This window comes from Terrapene carolina, unplaced genomic scaffold, assembly GCF_002925995.2.
Source record: "Terrapene carolina triunguis isolate 2854851 unplaced genomic scaffold, T_m_triunguis-2.0 Scaffold233, whole genome shotgun sequence".
NCBI classification, from domain to species: domain Eukaryota; kingdom Metazoa; phylum Chordata; order Testudines; family Emydidae; genus Terrapene; species Terrapene triunguis.
This window is the reverse complement of record NW_020664584.1, coordinates 3,100,368-3,123,842: the sequence shown is the minus strand read 5'-3', so window position 1 is coordinate 3,123,842 and position 23,475 is coordinate 3,100,368. Positions and strand designations below refer to the sequence as shown.

General features: G+C 45.3%; 2 protein-coding genes across 3 annotated transcripts in view; both read left to right on the top strand.

Moving 5' to 3' along the window:
- Positions 1–15,952, top strand: part of PPP1R16B (protein phosphatase 1 regulatory subunit 16B) — a 76,765-nt gene extending 60,813 nt beyond the window's left edge. The window contains exons 4-10 of one of the 2 annotated variants that reach the window (XM_024201993.2): positions 2,675–2,778; positions 6,512–6,636; positions 10,079–10,204; positions 11,238–11,313; positions 12,369–12,498; positions 13,380–13,542; positions 14,268–15,952. In XM_024201993.2, coding sequence (XP_024057761.1) covers positions 2,675–2,778; positions 6,512–6,636; positions 10,079–10,204; positions 11,238–11,313; positions 12,369–12,498; positions 13,380–13,542; positions 14,268–14,789 — 1,246 coding nt within the window. In that variant the 3' untranslated portion in view covers positions 14,790–15,952. The remainder of the gene's footprint in view (positions 1–2,674; positions 2,779–6,511; positions 6,637–10,078; positions 10,205–11,237; positions 11,314–12,368; positions 12,499–13,379; positions 13,543–14,267) is intronic. The other variant, XM_024201994.2, reaches the window with a different exon arrangement.
- A 5,134-nt stretch (positions 15,953–21,086) lies between these two features.
- Positions 21,087–23,475, top strand: part of FAM83D (family with sequence similarity 83 member D) — a 12,816-nt gene continuing 10,427 nt past the window's right edge. Inside the window, exon 1 of the mRNA XM_024201989.2 lies at positions 21,087–21,092. Coding sequence (XP_024057757.2) covers positions 21,087–21,092 — 6 coding nt within the window. The remainder of the gene's footprint in view (positions 21,093–23,475) is intronic.

The window sequence follows — 23,475 nt, the reverse complement described above, 5'->3', positions numbered from 1 at the left end:
TTATCACACTAAATTGTACTTATCTGAAAGGAGGCTGACAAGGAGGTCTCAACAACCATACAATTGTGTCCCCAGGTGCTGTCTGTAGCATGAAAACCTTGCACTTTCTGTACTGAAAACTGTCTCTCGCCTTGGCTGGAGGTTGAGCAGGCTGAGAAGAAACCCTGAATGCTAACGTGCTACCCTTCACAAGCAGTGTCTGTCTCCCCTTTCTGTACACCCTAGACCAGGGGTTCTCAACCTTTTTCTCTCTGAGGCCCCTTCAACATGCTATAAAAACTCCAGCTGCCCCGCACTGCTCCGGCTTCCCGCCTCCGACCTGGCCAGTGAGCGGGGAGAGGAGATGGTGGGGGAGGTGTGGAGCTGCCCCTGGGACTGCCGTGCTCTTGCGCTGCAGTTGGGGGGGTGGAGGGGCAATGCCCTCCATGTTCCCAACTCTGCCCATAGGCTCCTGGCTTCTGCCCCAAAGGAAGCACCAGGGCTTGGCGCTCTGGGATTCAGCCCCGCGCCACCCGGCTTCAGCCACGCAGGGGCGGCTCGGGATCGGGGCTTCAGTCCCTCAGTCCCTCCTGGCTTCAGTCCCTCAGGGGACGCTGGAGATTGGGCTCTGGGTTTTAGTCATGGGGCCCCGCGGACCCCTGGCTGAGAATCGCTGTCCTAGACTATTGCACTGCCAGGTGGGAGACTTGGGTTCAGACTTTGGCCCCTGTTTCTTGGCCAGAGGACTCTATCTATAAGGAAGATAATGCAGCAATGCTTCATGACCTTGAACAAACCCATCCATTGCTGGGAGCTTCCTGCAGTTTCCTTAGCCTATAATTAGGCTTGGAAAGATTAGATTTTTATTGGTAAACGTCAATTTCACCATACACACACATTGACTAAAAGATATTTCCATCAGTAATAACTGAAATTTATAGATAGGCAAAGTGAAAAAAATGCTGCTTGAGAAGTTATTGAAGTTTGATTTAAGGATATTTACTCTGTGTATTTTGACGTGATGTTGACAATATGTGTTTTAATAGTTATAAAGCTATCACTTGATAAATCTTAGCATCTGCTTCATTAAATAATTATTGTCTGACCCCCATAATTTTCCGTAACTGTGAAAATGTAAATTGATAAAAATAGAAAAAAAATCTTAAAAATAAACATCGTCTGTTGAAATAATAAAAAAATGAAAATGGAATTCGGCCAGGCATAGCTCTCATGTTTGGGGCAGCTATATATGTAGCCTCAAGGTTTGGGCAAGCCCAGGGATAAAATTGGAGGGAACCTGAAAGTTTTGGGGAGGGAGGATAAAAATGGAGTGCAGAAATAAATGAAAGGTGGGAATGTATATTGCATCCTGGCTGGGCCCTGGAACATCCTATCTTGTGATTATAGGAAAGGATGTAGCATGAGGGATAACAAGCAAGCAGGGTCGGACTGGGGAGCTGGGAGCATCTGTTCTGGTCCATCCCATTCGAGTGGGTGCAGGGTGCCCTCTGTTGACTCAGACACTGGCAAACCAATACGGTAGTAACATTGTACCATGGTCCATGTTCAGAAGATGAGTTGTCAGTTGTCTCTTTCTAAGGATGAGGGATAACAGGTTTTCTGCAGTACATGGCATAGTGTGGGGTTATTGTGGTCAAAGAAGGCTTCTGCAACAGGTCTCACAGATCAAAGGACACTGCATCACAAGGCTTTGGTGCCTGAATAGAGAACCCAGAGACCACCAAAGGTAGCAGCTTCCAAAGGATGTCAGGTCCCATGCTTTGGTAGCTGCTTAAATTGACTATAATACATTGCAAGCGTAAGTTATATTGTAATTTGCTCTGCTGATGAGAGAGAAAAATGAACAAGAATATTAATGCTGGTGGATGCTGTCTGCCTTCCTTCAAAGGCTGTAACTATCGCAGATCGAGCCTTAGCTATGTTATAATATAAAATACACAACCAGACTGCCTAGAGTTTGAACACCGACAGGGATTACCCTGTTGGATCAGAATAGTAGTCCATCTCCTTGGGTATTCAGCCTCCAACAGCAACCACTATAAGATTCAGAGGAAGAAGCAAGAAACCCTGTAATAGACAAAAGTCTGCCCAGAGAGGAATTTACTAGTTTAGTCCCCACCTACATTCCCAATAACCCTCCTGGCACTCAGAACTTTTCAGTGAGGACCAGCCAGCCAAGTGTCCACTGACTAAAGATTTGTTAATGGCTTGGCGCTGTGTTCCAGAATGATGTTACAGTGGCTCATTGTGAGATGTTGCTTCTGGCACCGATGGGTCATTGGCCTGTTCCTTCCTAAAAGCGCAGGAGAGAGGAGTGTGAGCATAGCAGGCGAGGCTGCTGGGGCCATGCACAGCCCAGATCCGCTAGCCCCAAATCCCATGGAGGAGGCTCAGTGTGCTATGAATACATCTACTTCAGGACATGTACCTCCCATGTCAATCCTTCATAGGTCCCATGGACACCGCCTTGTATATCTTTATGTCTGTCCAATCCTGGAGGTATTTGGGCACCACATATGAGACATTACTATTCAAACCCCAGCTTGGTCTTCAAAGGACTCATCCCAGCTGCCATGACCTGTTGGATATTGTCTGTTATAGGGCAGCATCTGAGGTTCCCTTTCCTTCTATGTGTATTGGTGCCACTTCCTCATGATGAACTTTCTTTTTGCAGTGGAGCAGACTTGCTGGCAGTAAATGCAGATGGAAACATGCCATATGACCTCTGTGAAGATGAGCAGACCCTCGATGTCATTGAGACCTGCATGGCATACCAGGGTAAGGAAGGATGGGAATACTCAAAATACATTGGAAGTGGGTTAATAAAGTATTGAATCATGTTTTTGTGTTCCTCAGTGCTTGGTACTCCTATTGAGGAAAGTAGAAGTCACTGCATTGCATTTCTTCTTGGCAGCTGTTGGAGGCCACACTTTCATGAGCCTAATCCATAAAGTCCTGAATAGTAACCCATGGTAAAAGATTCTGTCCAGCTACCAATCCTTTGAGTCATACAACCTCCCTTAATGGAGATCATTATAGCAGAGCCCATGCTGTGAAGGGACTCATATGAAAAGACAACCTTAGATTTTGAGAGAGAGAGAGAGAGAGAGATGGGTGGTGGAATTTGAAATCTGAACCTGGATCTGAGTTTAGCTCTTCATTCTGGACAGGCTAGCTAGTTTACCTTTCCCAGGCCAGAGCTTAGGATCAGAGAGGCACTAAACCATTAAAGACCTCAGCCTAGAGAAGAAGGAAGATGAACAGGTAGCAGCAGCTAGAGGGCTCTCTGACAGAGAGACTGAGAAGATTACAGGGACTGCCTGTTTCTCCCAGGCCAGGATCAGGGGTGTCTGGATTGAGTGGAATTTACTCACACCTTGCAAGGAGAGAACGTTTAGGCAAGACCCAGGTGCACAGGCCTTTTGTTTTGTTTTATCCCTTTGCTCTGTGTGCTATGTACCTTTGGGTGAATAAATAATGCTTTCTTTTGAAGAAGCAGTTTGTGGGTCACTTTAATCAGCTGCTCATCACAGACTCCTGGAGGAAAAGGACTTATAGATGCCAAGTTTATAGCTGAGCCTGACTGGTTATCATGGTTGCGGGAAACGGAGGCTGCAGCCCGGTGACGCAGTCTAAGAATACTGAGCTGCATGATTCCCTCCCGAGAGGTGCACCATCACTAGAGGTGTACCATCACCAGAGGTGCACCATCACCGGAGGTGCACCTAAGGGTCTTAAGCATAGCTTACCATGTAATAGTGATTGGCCTCATCCTAGTTGCTAAAGCTGTGGGTGCAGAAAGCTTGCTTGGCATCTGCCCTATCTATTAAGGTCCGTTTTGGTGCCCATCACTATAGAATCTAGTCTCAGTACGTGCATTCTGTCCTCACTATGCCTGGCTAATAGCCAGTGCTATTACCCCCTCAGTTTTCATAAGCTGGTTCTCAGATGGTAGCATCATCTGTTCATGTATTCCCTACTCATTTAAACACAGAGCCCTCTGCTGCGGCCATTAAAGTCAGTAGGAGTCTGGTTGCTGAGTTCGATGGGAGCAGAATTGGGCTGAGGTTCTCGTCTTTCTGTTTGAAGGGCATATGCTATACAGATTATGTATTCCCCCATTTTCCTATCTATAAAAGGGGGAATAAGGACAGCCCAGGGAATTATAGACTGGCTAGCTTAATTTTAGAACCCAGAAAGATAATGGAACAAATAATCAAACAGTCAATTTGTAAGCACCTAGAAGATAATAAGGTGATAAGTAACAGTCAACACGGATTTGTCAAGAACAAAGCATGTCAAACCAACCTAATATCGTTCTTTGACAGGGTAACAAGCCTTGTGGATGCGGGGGAGCAGCAGATGTGATATAGCTCGACTTTAGTGAGGTTTTTGTTTCTATCACACGTGACCTTCTCATAAACAAATTAGGGATACATAGCCTAGACAAACCTGCTATCAAGTGGGTGCACAACTGGTTGGAAAACCATACTCAGAGAGTAGTTGTCAATGGTTCACAGTCCTGCTGGAAGACATATTGAGTGGGGTCCCTCAGGGATCTGTCCTGGGTCTGGCATTGAGAGTACAATTATAAAGCTTGCGCATGATACTAAGCTGGCCGTGATTGCAAGCTTTGGACGACAGGATGAGAATTCAAAATGATCTTGACAAATTGGAGAAATGGTGTGAAATAATGAGGATGAAATTCATTAAGGACAAATGCAAAGTACTACTCTTAGGAAGGACTAATCACTTGCACAAATACAAAATGGGACATGACTGCCTAGGAAGGAGTGCTGAAGAAGAGAATCTGGGGGGATTATAAATGGATCCCAAACTAAATATCAGTCAACAATGTAATACTGTTGCAAAAAAAGCAAACATCATTCTAGGATGTATTAGCAGCAGAGTTGTAAGCAACACATGAAAATTAATTCTTCCACTCTACTCAGCACTGATAAGGCCTGAACTGAAGTACTGTGCCCTGTTCTGGGCACTGCACTTTGGGAAAGATGTGGAGAAACTGGAGAGAGTCTAGAGGAGAGCAACAAAAATGATTAAAGGTCTAGAAAATGTGACCTACGAGGAGAGATTGAAAAAAAATTAGATTTGTTTAGTCTGGAGAAAAGACTGAGGGGAAACATTATAACAGGCTTCAGGTATATAAAAGATTGTTATAAAGAGGAGAGTGATATATTGTTCTCCTTAACCACTGAGGACAGGTCGAGAAGCAATGGGCTTAAATTGCAGCAAGAGAGATTTAGGTTAGACATTAGGAAAAAATTCCTAAGTGTAAGGCCTGGTCTACACTAACCCCCCCACTTCGGACTAAGGTACGCAAATTCAGCTACGTTAATAACGTAGCTGAATTCGAAGTACCTTAATCCGAACTTACTGCGGTCCAGACGCGGCAGGAAGGCTCCCTCGTCGATGCTGCGTACTCCGCTCGCCGAGCTGGAGTACCAGCGTCGACGGCGAGCACTTCCGGGATCGATCCGGGGCACTTCCGGGATCGATTTATCGCGTCTTAACCAGACGTGATAAATCGAACTCAGAAAACCGATTGCTTACATCCGGACCCGGATGTAAGTGAAGACGTACCCTAAGGGTAGTTAATCACTGGAACAAATTACCTAGGGAGGTTGTGGAATTTCCATCATTGGAGGTTTTTAAGAACAGGTTAGACATACACCTGTTAGGAATGGTCTAGATAATACTTAGTCCTGCCTCAGTGCAGGGGACTGACCTAGATGACCTATCAAGACCCCTTCCAGTCCTACATTTCTATGATTTCTTACCCTTCCAGAGCTGCAATTTTTCTCCCTTGCCAAATCTCTTCCCTGTATAACATACACATAAGCAGTGACTATCCTATGGCAAGTAGCAGGGTGGATGAAATAGCCCATAAGTTCCCTCTGAGAATGGGGGCCTGCTTCCTGAGCACAGAGAGGGGAGTCTCCCTGTCAGCCATGCAGCACATAATTGCCTCCTGCACAGATGGCCAAGATGGTCCCTTCCATTAGGCCTGCTGGAAATGCGGGTCAGGAATGAGGCTACCTCTGAACGGGTTAGTGCCTCAGCTCAAAATTGCTTCTAGCATGCAAAGGGTTAAAGAAACAGTGGTTACACCATCGGTTCTCAACCTGTGCAGCTAGCTGCCTATGAGCCACCAGGGTTTGATAGCCTCTCATCTTTCCAAGCAGAGAAGTTGAGTTTCGGGGAGGGGGGCGGTTAAAATTGTGCTCCTGTTTGCTCTGCATGGGCACATTTGCTCTGGCTCTTGTCCCCAGGGTAGGATTTTGCTGGAATATCATTCTCACGCCATTAGGAGCACTATTAACCTGGCTGTGCTTTGGGGGTACTGTACGGATAGAGTGTGCCAAGTGTTCTGACTGATGTTCAGCATGCAGATATGGTCAGACAAGGAATTTGAACCCAATTATTGCTGTTATTTACTGGGTCAGAAGAGGAAAAGAACATTTCCATTTCCCTTTCTCCCTGTTAACTACAGGCATCACACAGGAAAAAATCAATGAGATGCGGGCTGCTCCGGAGCAGGCCATGATCTCTGACATCCGAGGTCTAATTGCAGCAGGACAAGACCTGAACAGGACAGATATTCAAGGTGCTACATTGGTGAGCAGAATTGCTACAGTATCCACCCTCGTCTGTCCCTACAACCTGTGTGAATTCTAGGAGGCTGTCAGTGGTGTATGTCTTTTGTTAATCTCCAAGGACAAGTACAGTGTGAGGAGGTAGAAAGCTAGTGGCTTCTATTTTAGGTCATCTCCTTTGAGCAATAATGGTGTCCATGAGTAAAGACTTCGCAATTCAGGGCCTGATATTGCTCCCACTGGAGTTAATGGCCAACTTCATAAGAACGTAGTAACAGATCAGATCACTGGCCTATCTAGTCCAGTATTCTGTCTCTGATAGCGGTCCAGTACCAGCTGCTTCAAAAGAAATCCCACAATGGGAGTCCTGTACACTCCAATGGGAGCATAAATTTTGGAAAAGTCTTTGGGCAGGCTGAGTAAAACCATTCAGTAGTTCTATTATCACTCCTAATCCCGTTAGTGTCTGATCTGACTTCTACTGAAGTGAGGAAAAAAAATCCTCATTGACTTTAGTGGGATCAAGCCCAACTGAAGGATCTGACCCTATATCTTTTTGGTTGCCCCAAAGGAGTCTGTTTGGCCTCTCACTTAAACTTTCCCCAAAAGCTAGGGTGCCCTAGTAATACTGTTTTTTAACTGTAGTGTATTGTCGCCTGTGTGGCTGTGACCTTGATAAGTTGACATTTGAGTTCAGAGGTATCTGAGAAGGCTTTGGTATCTACAGGCCCACCGACAGTAATTCCGGGCCCCAGGACAGAACAGTCAGTTGGTCCCTTAGAAACGGATGGCTGAGGTTTGATTCATGCAGGGTGGGCTGGAGTCGGGCCACACGCTACTGCTGGTCTGTCATGGCGTCGCCACATGGGCGCGGAGCTGGACCATGTGCGGCTGCTGGTGCACACACGCATATGCCACGGACGCTGTCTGCCTGACATTTGGGCAGTGCTGCGCCTGCACTGGCTGGTGCCCAGCGAGCTGCTGGCTGCATTGCTGGGCGTGCTCTTCCGGCACCACCAGGGCTTCTACATGCCCTCCCGACTGCCTTAGCCACTGCCGGTACCACCCTGCGCACACCTAGGAGCCCTGCGGCCCACCCAGCGGGGGAGGGATAGCTCAGAAGTTTGAGCATTGGCCTGCTAAACCCAGGGTTGTGAGTTCAATCCTTGAGGGGGCCACTTAGGGATCTGGGGCAAAATCAGTACTTGGTCCTGCTAGTGAAGGCAGGGGGCTGGACTCGATGACCTTTCAAGGTCCCTTCCAGTTCTAGGAGATGGGATATCTCCATTAATTTATTTATTTATTTTTATTTTTATTTAAAGGGCCTGGGGCTCCTGTCTGCGGCTACCATGGCAGCGTCAGCGGCCAGGGGCCCCTGGGCAATTGCCCTCTTTGCCCCTTCCCCCACCCCCCCTCGTCATGTCATTACACAAGTGGCCAAACCATGGCAGTGTAATTAAGTCTCTAACTCTAAAATGTTGATTAGTGAGATTCAGAAATCTTTCCCGTATCATTAGTTACAAAATCTGAGGAGGGCAGGCTTTCTAAATAAGACTCTGGTGGCTGGAATCTTTCACGGGGCTTACATTTTTATGGTATTCCGAGGTTTCTCCTTTTAACTAATTTTCAATTCTTTGAACATCCTGTTTGACTATTCCATTAGCATCACCCAGCTCTGGCTTGTCGGGCAATCCTAAAATCTCTGTCTTATCATATCAGCACAGTAGAACTGTTATAAATTTTGACAACTTCCCCCCGGGGATCAAGCTTGCATTTACCTTTCAGGCTATTGCTTGTGAAAGTCAAGAATTTCCCACTCACATGCAGCCCCCTGTTGGCCTCATGAAGATATGACCACTGATGCAAAGCCTATAAGAAATGAGCTGGCTCATGATGGTTTGAGGGGAAGATGAGATTTGGCACTCCATATATTTTATAGTAGAGTGAGGGGATGCAAATGTATATAGTGTATCCGATTGTGTATTCCTTTCACCCCCACCTTCGGTATGTTGCTGGTTTAGATTGTGACCTCTCTGAGACAGGGACTGTCTGCCTGTGTGTTAGAACAGCACCTAGCACAATGGGGCCCTGATCTCCATATTAATGATCACCAGCTTTGAAAAACTATTGCAACTGCCTTTTATTACCTGACAGCCACAAACTTCTAGTCTGGAATGCATGACAGCAATGGCTCGTTTTCGTAGGGTGGTGCAGGCAGCTAGCATTTCTTTTAGAAAAGCATTGAATTTTAGTACAAAAATAACTCTTACGCAGAATGATAGGATATGAAAAGGGCAAATTGAGCTTCAGACCTCCCTGCTTTGAGAGTGTCCCTTAAATTACACACAAGAGAACACCAAGAAGTTTGTTGAGAAGACAGCTGGTATAATTTCATTTCTGTGGCATGATCCACATTCCTTCTCCATTATGGAATGTGCAGAAAGGAGTAGAAGTTCTCTTTTCCCGTACAACACCACTTGAAATGGAATTACTTCTGAAGGGGAGGGACTGCTGCCGACTTGCATACAATAAATTGCAAAACAGAGCATGGAGCAGGAAGAGGGTATGTTTTGATCAAGGATACAGCAGCAGACAGACAGTATTAAGAAAAACTCCCCAAAGAGACCTAAATGTCCTCACAGAGTAGAAAAGATCCTCAGATGCCGTTTGTGCTCTCGGTATCAGACGTTGGAGACCAAACTCTGAAATGCAGAGTCCCTGAATTGCAAGCCGTCAGGGATTTAGATATCTTATTCACTTAAATTGAGAGTGCAAGCAACAGCATATGCAAAACTGTGGCCACGGAAATGGAAGCCTGGCTATGGCCAGGCTGAAAACTTGGTCCTAGAGATCCATTCCAGAGCATCTCAGAAGAATGTCCTCTTTTCCCCATTGTCATGGAATGTGCAGAGTGCCCTTTAGCTGTGATCCTCCACCCCAGAGCTGGCTGCATTGTGGTGGTGCTGCATGCTTAGTTTGTGAAGCGTTGCAGAACCTTTTGAGATAAAAATACAAAATTTGGTGGGGGGGGTTCATTCCTGACCACAGAGGCCTGCCACATTGCACCTAGCTTCACAGTACCTTACATTTATCTCTCCATAAATAGTTATAGATGGTGATTTCATTGGTTTAAAATGTACTTTGGATGCTGCTTTTGTTTTGATACACGTTAAAAAGCACTTACATGTTAAAAACCCTTGGAGGACATTTTTAGATCAGCCCAAAGACCTTCACTGGCAGAGATTTACCTAAACCACATTGATGGCGTTCCAGGGTCCAACCAAACTCCCCTCGAAGTCAATGCAGTGTCTTGTCATTCACTTCAATGGGAGCTGAATCCAGCGCTGCTGTTTTTTCTTGGTCTAAACTCAGACACTACAGTGGCATCACCTGGGTTACTTGGTGAAGAAGGAAGTTCATGAGCCTTAGACAGCAATTCATACTCTCTGTTCCTGGTCTCTTAGCTGCACATAGCTGGGGCTAATGGCTACCTGCATGCAGCTGAGATGCTTCTAGACCATGGAGCACGGCTAGACATCCAGGACTGGGATGGCTGGGAACCTCTCCATGCTGCTGCCTTCTGGGGACAGGTAAACATTTTTGTTGAAAGTCTATTTTGTGCAGCTGGTTCACCTCAGTGGGAGGCTGGGGCAGCATTTCAAAGCGGAGGACGAGTGCTCTGGCCAGAGAGTGCACACTCCCTTTGTCTGCAAAATCCAGGTGTTCTGTGGGTGCAAGCAGAGCAAGTGTATTGTGTGGGCAAAACAAGTCCAAACAAGTGCCAAAAAAGCCTTAATAATGCCATGATTCGCTCCGCCACACACATACATCAGCCAATATTTTGCATATGGCATGTGTTGGAAAACTACTGTTTAGGATGGTTTTCGAATGCTGTGAAAATGTCATTGGCACTGTTTCTTGTATCCCTTCCCCTGTAATGCTGGGGTCCTAGTTACCAGTTGTGCAGGGCTCAGAAAGCCCTAAAAAAAGACATAAATTAGCTTTTTAGACATCCACATGTTACAGCTTTAAAGTCTGATACCTCAGGCTCTCCCTAGGGTAGAAATGAGTGCAGGTCCCACTGAGGAGCTGGGAATCTCACTGTGCCAGTGTGGGAGGGTTGGAGTGTGTTCTCTGCCTGTACATGTACATACAAGGAATTGATTTGTTCCTAGTTTTTTTCCCTCCAACTCCCAGATCTCATGGATACCTATCTGCTAGTACTGTTCCTTAGGATATACATGCCAGGGTCCATTGCCAATGGACACAATGCCATCCTGTCAATTAGACATGGAGTGGATTTACTCCCAATTGCGGGGTCCCCGCCCATGGGCTGGAAGCATTGGGGGTTATCTAAGCTCAGAGTCTCACTAAGACCCTGGTGATTCTAAGTGAGGCGCTATCCCTGGGAGAGCTGGTGGGAAATCTTCCAATGGTTGAGCTGGTAGGAACTGTGCTTAGTATCTTGCATGGAGATCACTCATACACTCACCAGCACAGTCAGAGATCCTGGTGTCAATGAATCATGCACCCCGCTGGTCCATAAGTTTGTCCCTTAGATCACATGCAGCTACTGATAGCCTAAACAGGGCTGTGAATATTGCTTTATTTCCCTTGCTGCAGATGCAGATGGCAGAGTTGCTGGTGTCCCATGGGGCCAGCCTGAGTGCCAGGACGGCCTTTGATGAGATGCCAATAGGTGAGTTCAAATTCTCTCCTGGGTAAGGGTATTTCTGATCTTGGCTAAATCCCTAGGATTTCTCCAGACAGCACAAAGAAACCAGGGAGCCTCTTAGCCTGCTGGAGTTCAGGGCTGAAATTTTTAAAAGTCTGATTCTTTTCAAGTGACTTAAAACCATAAGTCCCATTGAAAGTCAATGGGACTTAAGAGCGTAAGTGCCTCAGTCACTTCAGTGCTTTTGAAAATGTTACCTTTGCGATTGAAGCATCAGCCTCTCTTTCGTATACCCCTGCCCACGTGTCTCCAGCTCCCCTTCCACCTGCCGGCTGCAGAACTGTGAATGGTTTGCTGCTTTTCAGGTCTTCTGCACCTACTCTGTGCAGCCCAAAGAATGTGGTTTTTATTACCCTGGTTTGTTGTGGCCAGATTCCAAGCCAGTTTGGTGTGGAGTGGAAAGTGGGGAGATAGGGAAGTCTGACACCTCGACTTCCAATCTCCGTTTCTAAGAATCCTATCCCCAGCTGCTGACCTACTGTCATTGTGTGTCCACGGGAACAGCAATTGGTTAAATACAGAAATTCTCAAAGGCTTCTTCCCTTCCCCATAGACCGTCCATGTGATTCCAGGATTCACCCTACATTTCTAGAATATCAAAATATAAAGCAATGGTAAAAAACATCTCTTCCCCTTTGTGATGTGAGGTACAATACACTGCACAGAAGAGAGGGATCAAGTCAGTCTCTCTGGCCATTGCAGAACTAAATTCCACAGTATATTCTCCAGTGCTTTTTTCCAGTCCTGTTTTAGGTGCCCCAGACAATACTGCTTCCACCAATTGCCTTAGGGACTGGCTTTCCTGTTCTGCTTACGTTTTCCTTCTCAATTCTATTCCATTATCTCTACCAAACTGTGAAGACCAAGAAGGCACAGCTTTGAGGGTGGCACAGGTGTGTCTAATTATGGTAGTTATCATGTGTGCTCCCTCTAGCCCCCCTCTCCCTGTTCCATTCAGCTGAGTGTATCACATCAGTACAGCCCTGCTCATGGCTTGGTTTGGTTTGTGTGTGCCATAGACTTGTGTGAAGAAGAGGAGTTCAAAGTGTTACTGCTGGAGCTGAAACATAAGCATGATGTGATCATGAAATCCCAGATGAGGCACAAGTCCTCCCTCAGCAGGAGGACCTCCAGCACGGGAAGCCGAGGGTGAGTGCGAAATTGATCTTCCCACAGATCATGCCACACACTAGACTGGATAGCATCCTTGCTGTCCCAAACTTGAAAGCAGAATACCCAGTATTCAGTATAATCAGATACAAAGCTGTCTGCTCTGAAGTTCAGTGGACTCTCCAAAAGTCTGAAATTGGGCCAATTGTTCAGTGAGCTTTTTTTTTGGAGATTGTGCTGCTTCTAGAAAAGTAGGCTCCATGACGCAGTGCATCAAACAGTGCGGGAAAACATAGCAGGTGATAGGGGAGTTTCCCATCTCCTAAATCATTGGTATTTGTTCCATCATTGATTAATGCTTTGAAAAGATCTTCTCATGCATGATAGTTCTAATGACAGGGGATGTGGGGAAAAGTGGAGGTATAGCAATAGGTAACAGAAGGACAGAACCCCGATACTCTTCTGCAAGTTGACTGAACATGCAGTCTACCTAGAATATTCTTTTTCTTTATGAATTTAGAGTAGCAGTTCTCAAGCTATGGCCTGCAGAACTCCACTGGACCATTCCACAGGTCCTCTCCTAGAACAAAACAAGTGGATAAAGCTCCAGGCAAGGTTGGGTGGAAAGCTGTCCACTAGCAGAGCTGTATGTGAGATCTCATCTTCTGAGCCCCAATCCTCTTTGAAAAATTCCTTTACCATTTCTATGCTTCCCTTTCCTCCCTGTAATGTGGGAGTTAGGGACCTTTTCTACCTCACATGGGTGCTCTGAGGCTTAATTCATGTTTGTAACGTGCTCCTAGACACTGATGGAAGCTGCTGTAAAGTGCAAGAAGGATATGAAGGAGCTATTGTGTGAGGAGGAGCTCCCTCACTGCCCCATCTTGCTAAAGTCTCTGCTCCCTGCTTCTCTTCTTCAGGAAGGTGGTGAGGAGGGCGAGTCTTTCGGACCGAACCAACCTTTACAGGAAGGAGTATGAGAAGGAGGCCATTGTCTGGCAGCAAATGGGAGCAACGGAAGAACAGAGAAACTATGCTGGAGAAATGATGGAGGCTCGATCTGACCAAGAGAACACAGATCCAGTAAGGAACCAAATTCGTGTTCTAGTTTCATATCAAAATTCATAAAGAGCCTGAAACCAGAGTTGTGAATGGGCGTGTTGGTTATGAGTACTTGGACACTATGGTGATAGGTGTTGTGTGAGAACCTAGATTATATTAAAGACAATGTTAAGGGCACATATTTAAATACAAGGCCAGATTCTGGTTCCAGCTATGCTGGTGCAAATCAGGAGTACTGCCCTGGAAGTGAAAGGAATGATGTGGGATTCACAACAAAATAAATGAGGCCAGAATCTGACCCAAAAAGTCAGGCAATTGCAAAAACTCATGTTCTCATATAACTGTGTGTATTTTTATGTGCATTTAATAGACATCATTTAGGTGCAATGTGGGTGGGCCAATGTTTCTAGAAGAACTTGATCTTGCACTCTCTGGTAATCTTTATTTAATTCAGTTACCATCATGTTGAACTAAGACAAGTTTTTTTTACATTTAATTGCCTTGGTTTTTAAAAAGAAAACAAATGTGGAGCTGTCTTTCTATGTTAACATTTAACTGGTCCCAGTTAGGATTTGAAGTTCACACATTAATGAAATAATAGGGCTGGGGGAGAGGTAATTTCACCCCTTTGCTGCTACTCTTTGGCTGCAGGAATGGATTAAAAGGGACTGGCCTGGACTAGGAAGCTGTGGAAGGGATGGATTGTACTCTGGGAGCTGCTTCTCTTTAACGTTTTCTCATTACAGAATTCAGTGCTGGAGAAGTCTATGCTCCTTCCTGAGTTAGCTACCAAAAGCACACAGAGTGACCCTGAATCCTCCCTCCAGAATGGACTCAGGGCATCGGCCAGCACTTACCAGTACTCGGTTTCCAACGGGGACGTCTGGAAAATGCACACAGCTCCAGACTGTAATGCAAGTCAAGCCCTGCCCTATAGCAGCCCCGGTGTCCCCGACTCTCAGCAAATCTGGGGTGGCTACAAGGATCGCAGCCATCAAACACTTTCTGAACTGAAGCGGCAGCGGGCTGCAGCTAAGCTGCTTAACCACCCCTTCCTCAGCACCCACTTTGGCACCAGTGTGAGTGGGGTAGTTGAGAATGGGGGCGAGGCCAAGGAGCACCTGATTGATTCCAGGACTTCTCCCTACAGTTCCAATGGGACATCGGTTTATTACACAGCATCCAGTGGCGATCCCCCTCTCTTGAAATTCAAAGCTCCCATGGATGAAATGGAGGAGAAAGTGCACGGGTGCTGCAGGATTTCCTAGTGTCATCCATGTCTCACCTCAGAGGAGACTAAAAGTGGATGGCCAGGTTAGCTTTATTTCTGAGGATGGGCTGTTTCCATCCCCACATGGGGAGAACTCAGTTTAGTTACATAGGACTTGATGGGGCCAGCCTCATTCATCTTGAATAGTACCTTACCCTGCCAGTAACCCCACTGCAATCAAATGAGTAAGGCTGGCAGAGTGAGGCCCATAGTGGAGAAATGAAGTACACATCTTTGCGTGCAGTAAAAAAAAACTACCCCACTCTTCCTCATGGCAGTGTTATGAAAGGGACAGTGGGGGGCTCTCCACTCTAAATCATGAAGGGTCTTTGAAAGACAAAACCATCTGAATTAGAGTCCTCCTTTTCTGAGCCTCCTGCTGGGAGCCACCCAGCTTCTGGAATGCGACATGCTGGGCCCGCCTCTCACTCATGGATGTGATAGGTGTATCCCCCGAGAATGTGTGGCCAGCCCCCTGCATTTGTGCAAACAGCCCAGGGGTTACAAATGCAGACTTTGAGTCTTTGGTGTGTTTCATTTGCTTATACAGAGGTGAAGCTGGGCACATCCCCAGTGCATGCACTTCGGGAAGTTGTGTGATGCCTGCATTGCGTGATGCCTGACAGCCCACTGTCAAAAGCTGCAAGCCAGTTTGTGGCCTACTCTAATTGAAAGCAGGGGCTGTGCAGTGCCTTCAGGTTTGAAGCGGAACTCCTGATGGAAATCCAGTAGAATAAACTCTGGCAATAAAATGCTGACTGAAAGGGTCAATAATGGGATAGAAACAAATCACTTGTATTACTAAGACCCTTAGATTAGTGAAATCCATTCAGTTTTAACAATCTCACCTTCCCTGTTGGTGCTGCGTTTTACTCTCTATGCTTCACTCAGCTTAAAAACTAGAATGGTCTCTGTTGCTTTCTGTCTCTCCTGCACTAGCAGAGTGCTATTGTATTTGGGTTTCCAGAACCGCAGGGCTCTGTTTAAATTAGGAAGGAAGGGGAAAGAAATACCTGCTTCCAGTAAAAATGGCATAGAAACATTTCCAGCCACACTAGGTTTTGACACTCTTGTGTGTGAACCTGTGTTCTTGGGGCTAAGCTGCTCAAGCATCTAAATATGTAAATACTAAGTTGTTGCTTTTGGTTGTTGAGCATCACAGTAGGATGGAAACTTTTTAACATTTTTTCCCAGCATTCCAGTGTTTTTTCAAACCCTATGCTGGGGTCACCAGTAGCAGTACGGTAGCTGCCAGCAAAAGGCTCAGAAATAGTTATCTTGTATGAGAGAGAAAGTGGCTTCTTTCACTGAGCAAAAGCCAGCATGCAGCAGTGAAGTTTGGAGTGGTCTAGTGAAGCGCTGTTGGATAGGAAGTCAGCACCAGTATTTCGGGGTAGCGTGTGTTAACTGTGTGCCAGGCTGCATTTGTGGAATCTGTGGCATGGTATAACAAGGGATGTGCAATTGGCAGGCCAGTTTCTGCAGTTGCCCTTCAGGGAGCAGAACCCTCACCTGAATGGTAGCAGCAAGGAGACAGCACCTATCAGCAGAGCATCAGCTCTAGGGAAGTGGACATGAAAGTTAAGAATAAACAGGCAAAATATTTTTAAAATGTTTTAAATTGCATCTGCAAAATATTTGTCTGCACAAAGGGGCCATTGCACACAGTCTGCGTCTGGGGATTTTGTCTTGTAGGTGCAGCTTAGGCCCCAGACTTAAAAAACACAGTATTGTTTGGGTTCCTGACGCCACCCTGAGCCATCACTGGGTAGACGCCTGCTCACAGCACTGTATCTGTGCTCCAGCTAAGCATCTGCCGTAGACCACGCAACTTCCATGCATCTTCCTCTCTTTCCAGCTGCTATTTGAGAGCAATACTGTATTCCCTTCTGGTAAGGGACTTTAAATGTACCTTTCTCTTCTCTGACTCATCCTCCCCCCCCCACACACACCCATCCTTTCAACCGTTTATGGCTTGGAAAACAGGAGACACTGGCCTAAAGATGAGGCAGCCTGTTAGTGAAGCCATCCTACAACTAGAAACATTGTTCCATCTCTACAAGGGAGACTAGCAGTGTGTTAGTGAGACACGTGTGGTGTTATAATGAACAGGGGCTTTTTGACAGTGGTGGGACCCAGAGTTGCACTATCCTTATATGGGGGAAAGGAAGCAAGAGCTGAAGGGGTACAAGCCGCATATCAGGTTGTCTGGAGGGCTCACGCACTCCTTGCTTTGTTTACTTGAGTTGAATTTGATGTAGCACTTTTTTGAATGGAGCCTGTGTCTGCAGTGCCATATCCAGGGATTTGGGCCCATCTCGCCCTCTGCTGGAGAAGGCAGGACATTGCACATTATAGTATTTGCCCCCCAGGCAGGGGAGATGAGCCTCTGTTACAAGGAAGGTGCCAGGGTGTATCGGCAGGTCTTAGAGCTTCCTCTCAGGCTGACGCGTAAGTCTTTTGGACTCTGAAAGTCCACTTACCCTTTCTTTCCATTTTCTCCCTAAATGAAGAGAATTTTGGCATAGGGGATAGAAAGTCCGGTCAGATTTCAGAAGGTCTGTTACAGCAAAGGCATCGTTTCCTAATGTATTTAATAACGTACCCAGTCACTCCTCCCCATTATCCCAGGGATCTTGCCTGACACTCCTGCCCCATTTTCAAGGGGCCAACCTGCTATTCCTGTTCCATTTCCTGATGCCCTGCCTGCCTTGGAACTCTACTGCTGCATTGTTTGAACTTGTATGATAAAAAAACAAACCAACCGCCCTCTAAGGTTATTGGGCCATCAGGGAGCTTAGCTCCTATTCTCCCAACTTAAAGAAGTTGAGCAGATAATTGAAGAGTCCCGTGCAGCAGAGGTGACTGTGTTGGGGGGTGTATGTAGGTCTGGTGGTGTCATATGATTACCCAGAGTTCCAGGGAATGGAACATCCCAGAAAACTTGCTGCGGTCTTAGCAACTGTAGCCTCGATATCATGGAATGAAGGTGTTCCCCTTTTACCAGCTCTTGAATGTCCTTTTCCCATTTACCTGGGAGAAAGACGTTACTCCCCTCACCCCCACTGGAATAAGAATTGCTGGAGCAGAATTAGCCTGGTGTTGCTGCACATCATTTGCAGCCTGTGCTAAACTTTGAACAGTTGTTAGCTGTATTCCCAGTGATAGATGATATCAGGTCATGGCCTGTTCCTTCTCACTCACACCAGCCGTAAATCAGAAGTGACTCCAATGAAGGCAGATTACAACGGTGAAAGTGAGAGGAGTATTGGGCTTTACATCTCATTCCAGCAAATAGAAAGCAGACACTTGAATGCAATGGAATTATATAGTTTGGGGCTTGCTTTCATTGACAGTGGTTACTACACTAAAGCAATGTGAACCCAGCGTAATTTAGACAAATAGCTCTGATGCATCAATATGACATCTCTGATTAACGTAATCTCCAGGATTTCATTATTCCAGCTAATGCTGTGATGTCTAACTAAGCAACAATGGCTTTACTATCCAGGGGTGTGGAAGGGAAGAGATGCTACATGCTCTAGGTTGCACAAATATTCCCTTAATTGGACTGCTGTAACATTGTAACCATAAACTTGGCCTTAGAGCTGCTTAATGTGGCTGTTATGGCTCTGGGGCTGTAAATATGACCTTGGTGATAACTTGTAATTTATCTCCAATTTATCTCAGAACGGAGAAGAGACAGAAACTAGTGAATGCTCCAGGAGCTGCACCAGGGCAGTGATGAGCTTTATCTACCATTGGTGCGTGTAGGGATTTGGGAATGGAATAGTCCATCTAGGGTCCTTTCCATGGCTACTTAAGGATGTGAATCAATTTGACAGCTTGGGATAAGTTTTCAAACAAGGGCATAAGGGACTTGCTGGCTGGAATGCCTAGATGGCCATGGGACACCAGCAGGGATACATGGGCAGGGCGTAGACAACTTAAACATGTGTGTGAAGTGGTGATAGTAAGCACTGAATGGATAATTCTGAGCACAGAATGGGGACTTAATCCACCAGCAGGTATTTATTTGGTAGATGCAAATACAGGTTTTCATGGGTAGGATAGGTGCACAGGCACTTCTGTAGACATATTGCAAGTGCCCTCCTTTAAGAATATAGTCCTTATTCATTTATAAAAAGCACTATAGCTGTAGCAGTTATGCTAAAGCCTGTAATATCTAGCACTTGGGGGGCCATTCCAGTAGGATGCTTTGATTATTTTGTGGCTTACAATAGCAGACACTCAGCTACTTCATTGGAGATTTTAGTGCCACTAAAAAAGTTGCTGAGAATAGAAAACATCTCAGGATTTGCATGTCTAGCACTTAGGTTAGCAGAAAATTTTTCTTCTCTTTTAGTGCTCTGTTCTTGGCCAAACCATTCAAGCTCTGTTTCCACTAAAGCCTACACAGCTGTCTGGCCCTGCCTCTTTGGTACAATCCTCTCCTTCATGCATGTTCCCCTGTAGGCAAGGGCAGCCTGGCTGTGTTAAAATCTGAGTAACAGTGGGAAAGCCGGTCAGACTCTAGCTTTCTTAGACATGGGCCCAGGGTGTAAATTTCAGATCCATCTTTCGAGGAGGTTGAATCCAGTCACCATCCCTGTTATTAGTCACCACAGCCGGAGTGCCGTGTATGGGCACAACCTTACTGCATGCAAGCCTTCATGATACACTGGGGCCCTAGTGCTCCTAGCAAACTAATGCGGAGTTGGAGGGAGCTCCATCTGCCATGCTGAAGGACCTTCTTCAGATGCATAATAGTGCCTGGGAGCAGTCTTTGCCAGTTCTTGATCCAGCCAAGCAATACGCATAGCAATCGACTATTAATTGTTAGAGATGGGCTTGAACTATAAAGTTTGGTTCTCATTTCAGACCTAGATCCAGACTTTCCCCTTCAAGATGTTGAAATTTCTTGTCCCAGTTGAGCTCTTAGAGCAAGGCCTCAGTTCGGACCTAGATCTGAATTCCTTTGAGTCCAGTGTTCTAGCTTGGGCTCTGATGAGATGTTACACAGGGCAGAGAATCCCCTGTGTTAGGGAAGGAAGGGGATGATGGTCACAGGGAGGGTTCGGGTATTTAGCAATAATGAGACAGGGCAATACCCAGTGGGTATGATGAATTCTGTTAATGCAAAGTGGCTTTTGGCTGATAAGTTTGTAGGTAGATGTGAGCATTTATAATCCCCTACATTGCATTGAGCCTCATTCTTAGCACACTTCAGCTTGATGTTGGGCATCTGTTCCCACAGCCTTCTGTGTTGAAACACTATCAGTCATATACTGAAATAGGAATACTCCAGCGCGGGAAGCACTAGAACTATTCTTTAGCAGATCTCAGTGGCTTAATTGGTGTCAGCCTGCCTCGAGGTGCTCTCCCTGTCTATAGGTATATCTATGTATTACTATGCTGGCTACAAAATAGCTCAGAGCACGTGGCTACTAGAATGTGGTGACTCTGTACAGCTGGCTTCAATTGTTTTGACAAAATGGCTTTTCAAAGGAAAATCTTTTTTTTCAAAATTTCACTTCCTATGAAATTTTTCAATTTGAATTGTAGATTTTTGTTTTGCTTCTTTTGTTCCCCCATCTCTCTCCTCTGCTTTTCCAGTGAGAGGAGAGGGAATCTTCCCTCCCACCCAGCCCAAAAATTGTATTTGAATTGAAATAAAACAGATTTTCAGCAGTCCTGTGATACCTGGAATAAAAGCATAATGAGTTCTAGTTTTGTTAGTTTGGGGCTACGGTCTAACCTTAGATGTACAGCATCATGAGTGGTTGGTTTAGCTGGGACGGAACAGGAAGTATGGAAGGGTATACTCAGGCCTGACATACACCTGAGTTTCAGCTCTGGCTCCTGTCCACTGGCCATGACTTGATTCCAACATCAAGTCTGGTGCCAGCATTAAAATCTTTATTCTTTCTCTAGCTTTGATGTCCTGGTGCAAGCATTATGAGCACTAAATGTTCTTCCTAAAGTATTATCTTACTAGTAACTAGCTGATTTATAAATTAAAGCTTGTGTAAGGTGAAAACTCCAGGTTAGCTTTGGTTTTCTCGGGTCATATGAGTACACAATGAGATCCAAGTCCTTGTGTATTTTAACAGATGATGTTGGCACATCATGTTCTCTCCACAAAAGATATTATATTGTTGTACAGTAAGTGCCCAAACACAATGGTAGTATTACAAGCTGTAGTCCATTACTACAGGACACTGTAATTTTTCTAAGGCTGTAGAATGGGGTTTGGAGTTACTGAGCAGTTTCCAGGCCTGATCCTGCTGTCTTCATGCAGGTAAAGCTGCCAATGTACAATTGCCTACACACGAAGAGTATGATTGGATTCTTTACGGGTGCATCTGCTACTGCAAACTTACAGCTTGTAATTCTCCTCTGTTGCAGTTCTACTGGTGGTAGCAATGGTGGAGGGTCTAGAAAGAAGAGTCGGGCATTTTAGTGATCAATCCCGTGCCTGAGCCCCGTTTATACTCCAGCCTCCACCTGAGCCAGTGGAGAACAAGTTTTCAAATAGCCAATGTGGACGCACCCTTAGTTGAGCCTTATCTGACTTCTCAGACTGCAATTTTGTTGGTTTTTCTAGGAGAAGGAAGCAGTAAACTAACTTCAGTGGCATCTGTAGGCCTTGTACAGCTAGGGTCGGCTGCTGCATATCCAGGACATGTCAAAAGGATGCCCAGCCCTCTGCAATAACTCATGACTCCATTGAGCTGTAGTAAATGATGTACAAATAAAACTTGACAAAATGTATTTTATGTGAAAAAATAATGTAAGAGAACTGTATATTGTATTAGCAGCTTTGTGTATAAAAATGGCATTTTGGCAATCAGAGTAATATATTTAAAACTTTTTAAAAAAGGATATTTGATATTGTATGGAATTAACTTCATATTGCTACTGTAAGTATGAAAAGATGGTTTTTTAACATGTTGAAGCAATGCATTAAATATCAAACTGTATGTAAATCTCATGCCAACAGGATATGTATGACAGTATTAGCATCTGACTTCTCAGTGTCTTTAATAGAATGATTGGATTTTTTAATGTAAAAAAATATATCAAATTTCTTTTGATAATATGAGGAACTGCAGATGGGGTCTTTATTTACTGGTTTAATGAGTTTGAAATCTGTGGCATCTGATTTTTAATATAACAATATACCACCACTGTGTGGACTGTAGCTAAATGTGTGTTCTCCTCTGATGCAGCCATGGGCTTTGCCAACATAATCGGTCTGGAAGAGCTAGGCAGGTGGATAAAATGCAGTGATCTTAAATCAACTGATTATCAACAGATGTGAGCTTTTTAGGATGATGGGAATAGACTAGTATTCAAGCCCATGGTCTGGTTTCCTTAATTACCAGATTCAGCATTGCATGGAGCTTTGCGCTCATGGTGGACTCCTCATTAATCCTGTACACACGCAGGTTGCCACAGTAGCAAGGACTTCTTTCATACATCACCCTTTTCTTCCACAATTGAGGACTCAGCAGTTATGTTTGACACTTTTGTCATCTCCAGGTTACATTGTAGCTCAATGCTTAATATGTGCCAGGGCTGAGCCTCAGTACCTCTGGGTTTGGCAGTTCAGAGCCCGGGCATCTCTGGGCTTGCCACATGAAAGTAAAAAAATTGCTTAAGCCCCAGCACCTAATTGCTTGAGCACCGGCACCTCTTTTATTACAAATTAAGCACTGCTGCAGCTCTCTCTACTGGGGCCTAAGGTTAACCATCACAGGTATAACTGGAGCAGTATAAATCTGACCCCCCATAATGAACAGGCCAATGTGCAACTGTCATGCTGGTCCTTCATCAATTCCACTGTCTGCTTCAGGAGAGGGGTGATTATCTCTCTGCAGGTTTGGGAACAGACCCTTGCAGAGAGAGGAGGAAGAAAAGGAATTAAGCCTCTTAAGTCTTGTCTTAATAGGAAAGTTTTACTAGTTATACCAGTATAATGTTCTGTATGGACACTTTTTTCAGCTTGGCTTATATTGGAAGAAGAGCATGCACACTGTTACACCAGTATAACTTTCCTGTATAGATAAGCCCTGGAGTGAGGGAAGATGTGTATGTCATCCCCTCTTGATCACAAATACCAGTAGCTCCGGCCACTGTACAGGAGTTTGCTGCTGCCACTAAGGCCTTGTCTTCACCAGGAAAGTTAGCATGACAGCAGATAAATGCACCCATGTTGACTAACTTCTGTTTAAACTGTAGTAAAGACAAGGAATTGTAGGTTGAACCAGTGGTAACCTACCTGGGGGGAGGAAGGGTCACATGCCCCTCCCCAATCGCGGGGGGAGGGGGAGGGCACTGCTAAGGACTTCCACCCTTGGTGCAGGGAGTTTGTTTATAAACAGAGAAAGGGTGATTAAGATAACAAAAGGCTTGGCATTACATCAAATTAAGGATCCTTAGGTGATCTTGAAAGCATTCCCAGGCACTCCAGTTAAAAGACAGGAAACAAAGGATAGGAATAAATTTTCAGAAGGAGAGAAGTAAATAGAGGTTTCCCCAGGGGTCTGTACTAGTCCGGGATCAGTGCTGTTCATCATATTCATAAATGATCTGCAAAAAGGGGTAAATAGTGAGGTGGCAAAGTTTGCAGATGATACAAAATTACTCAAGATAGTTAAGTCAAAAACAGACTGCAAAGA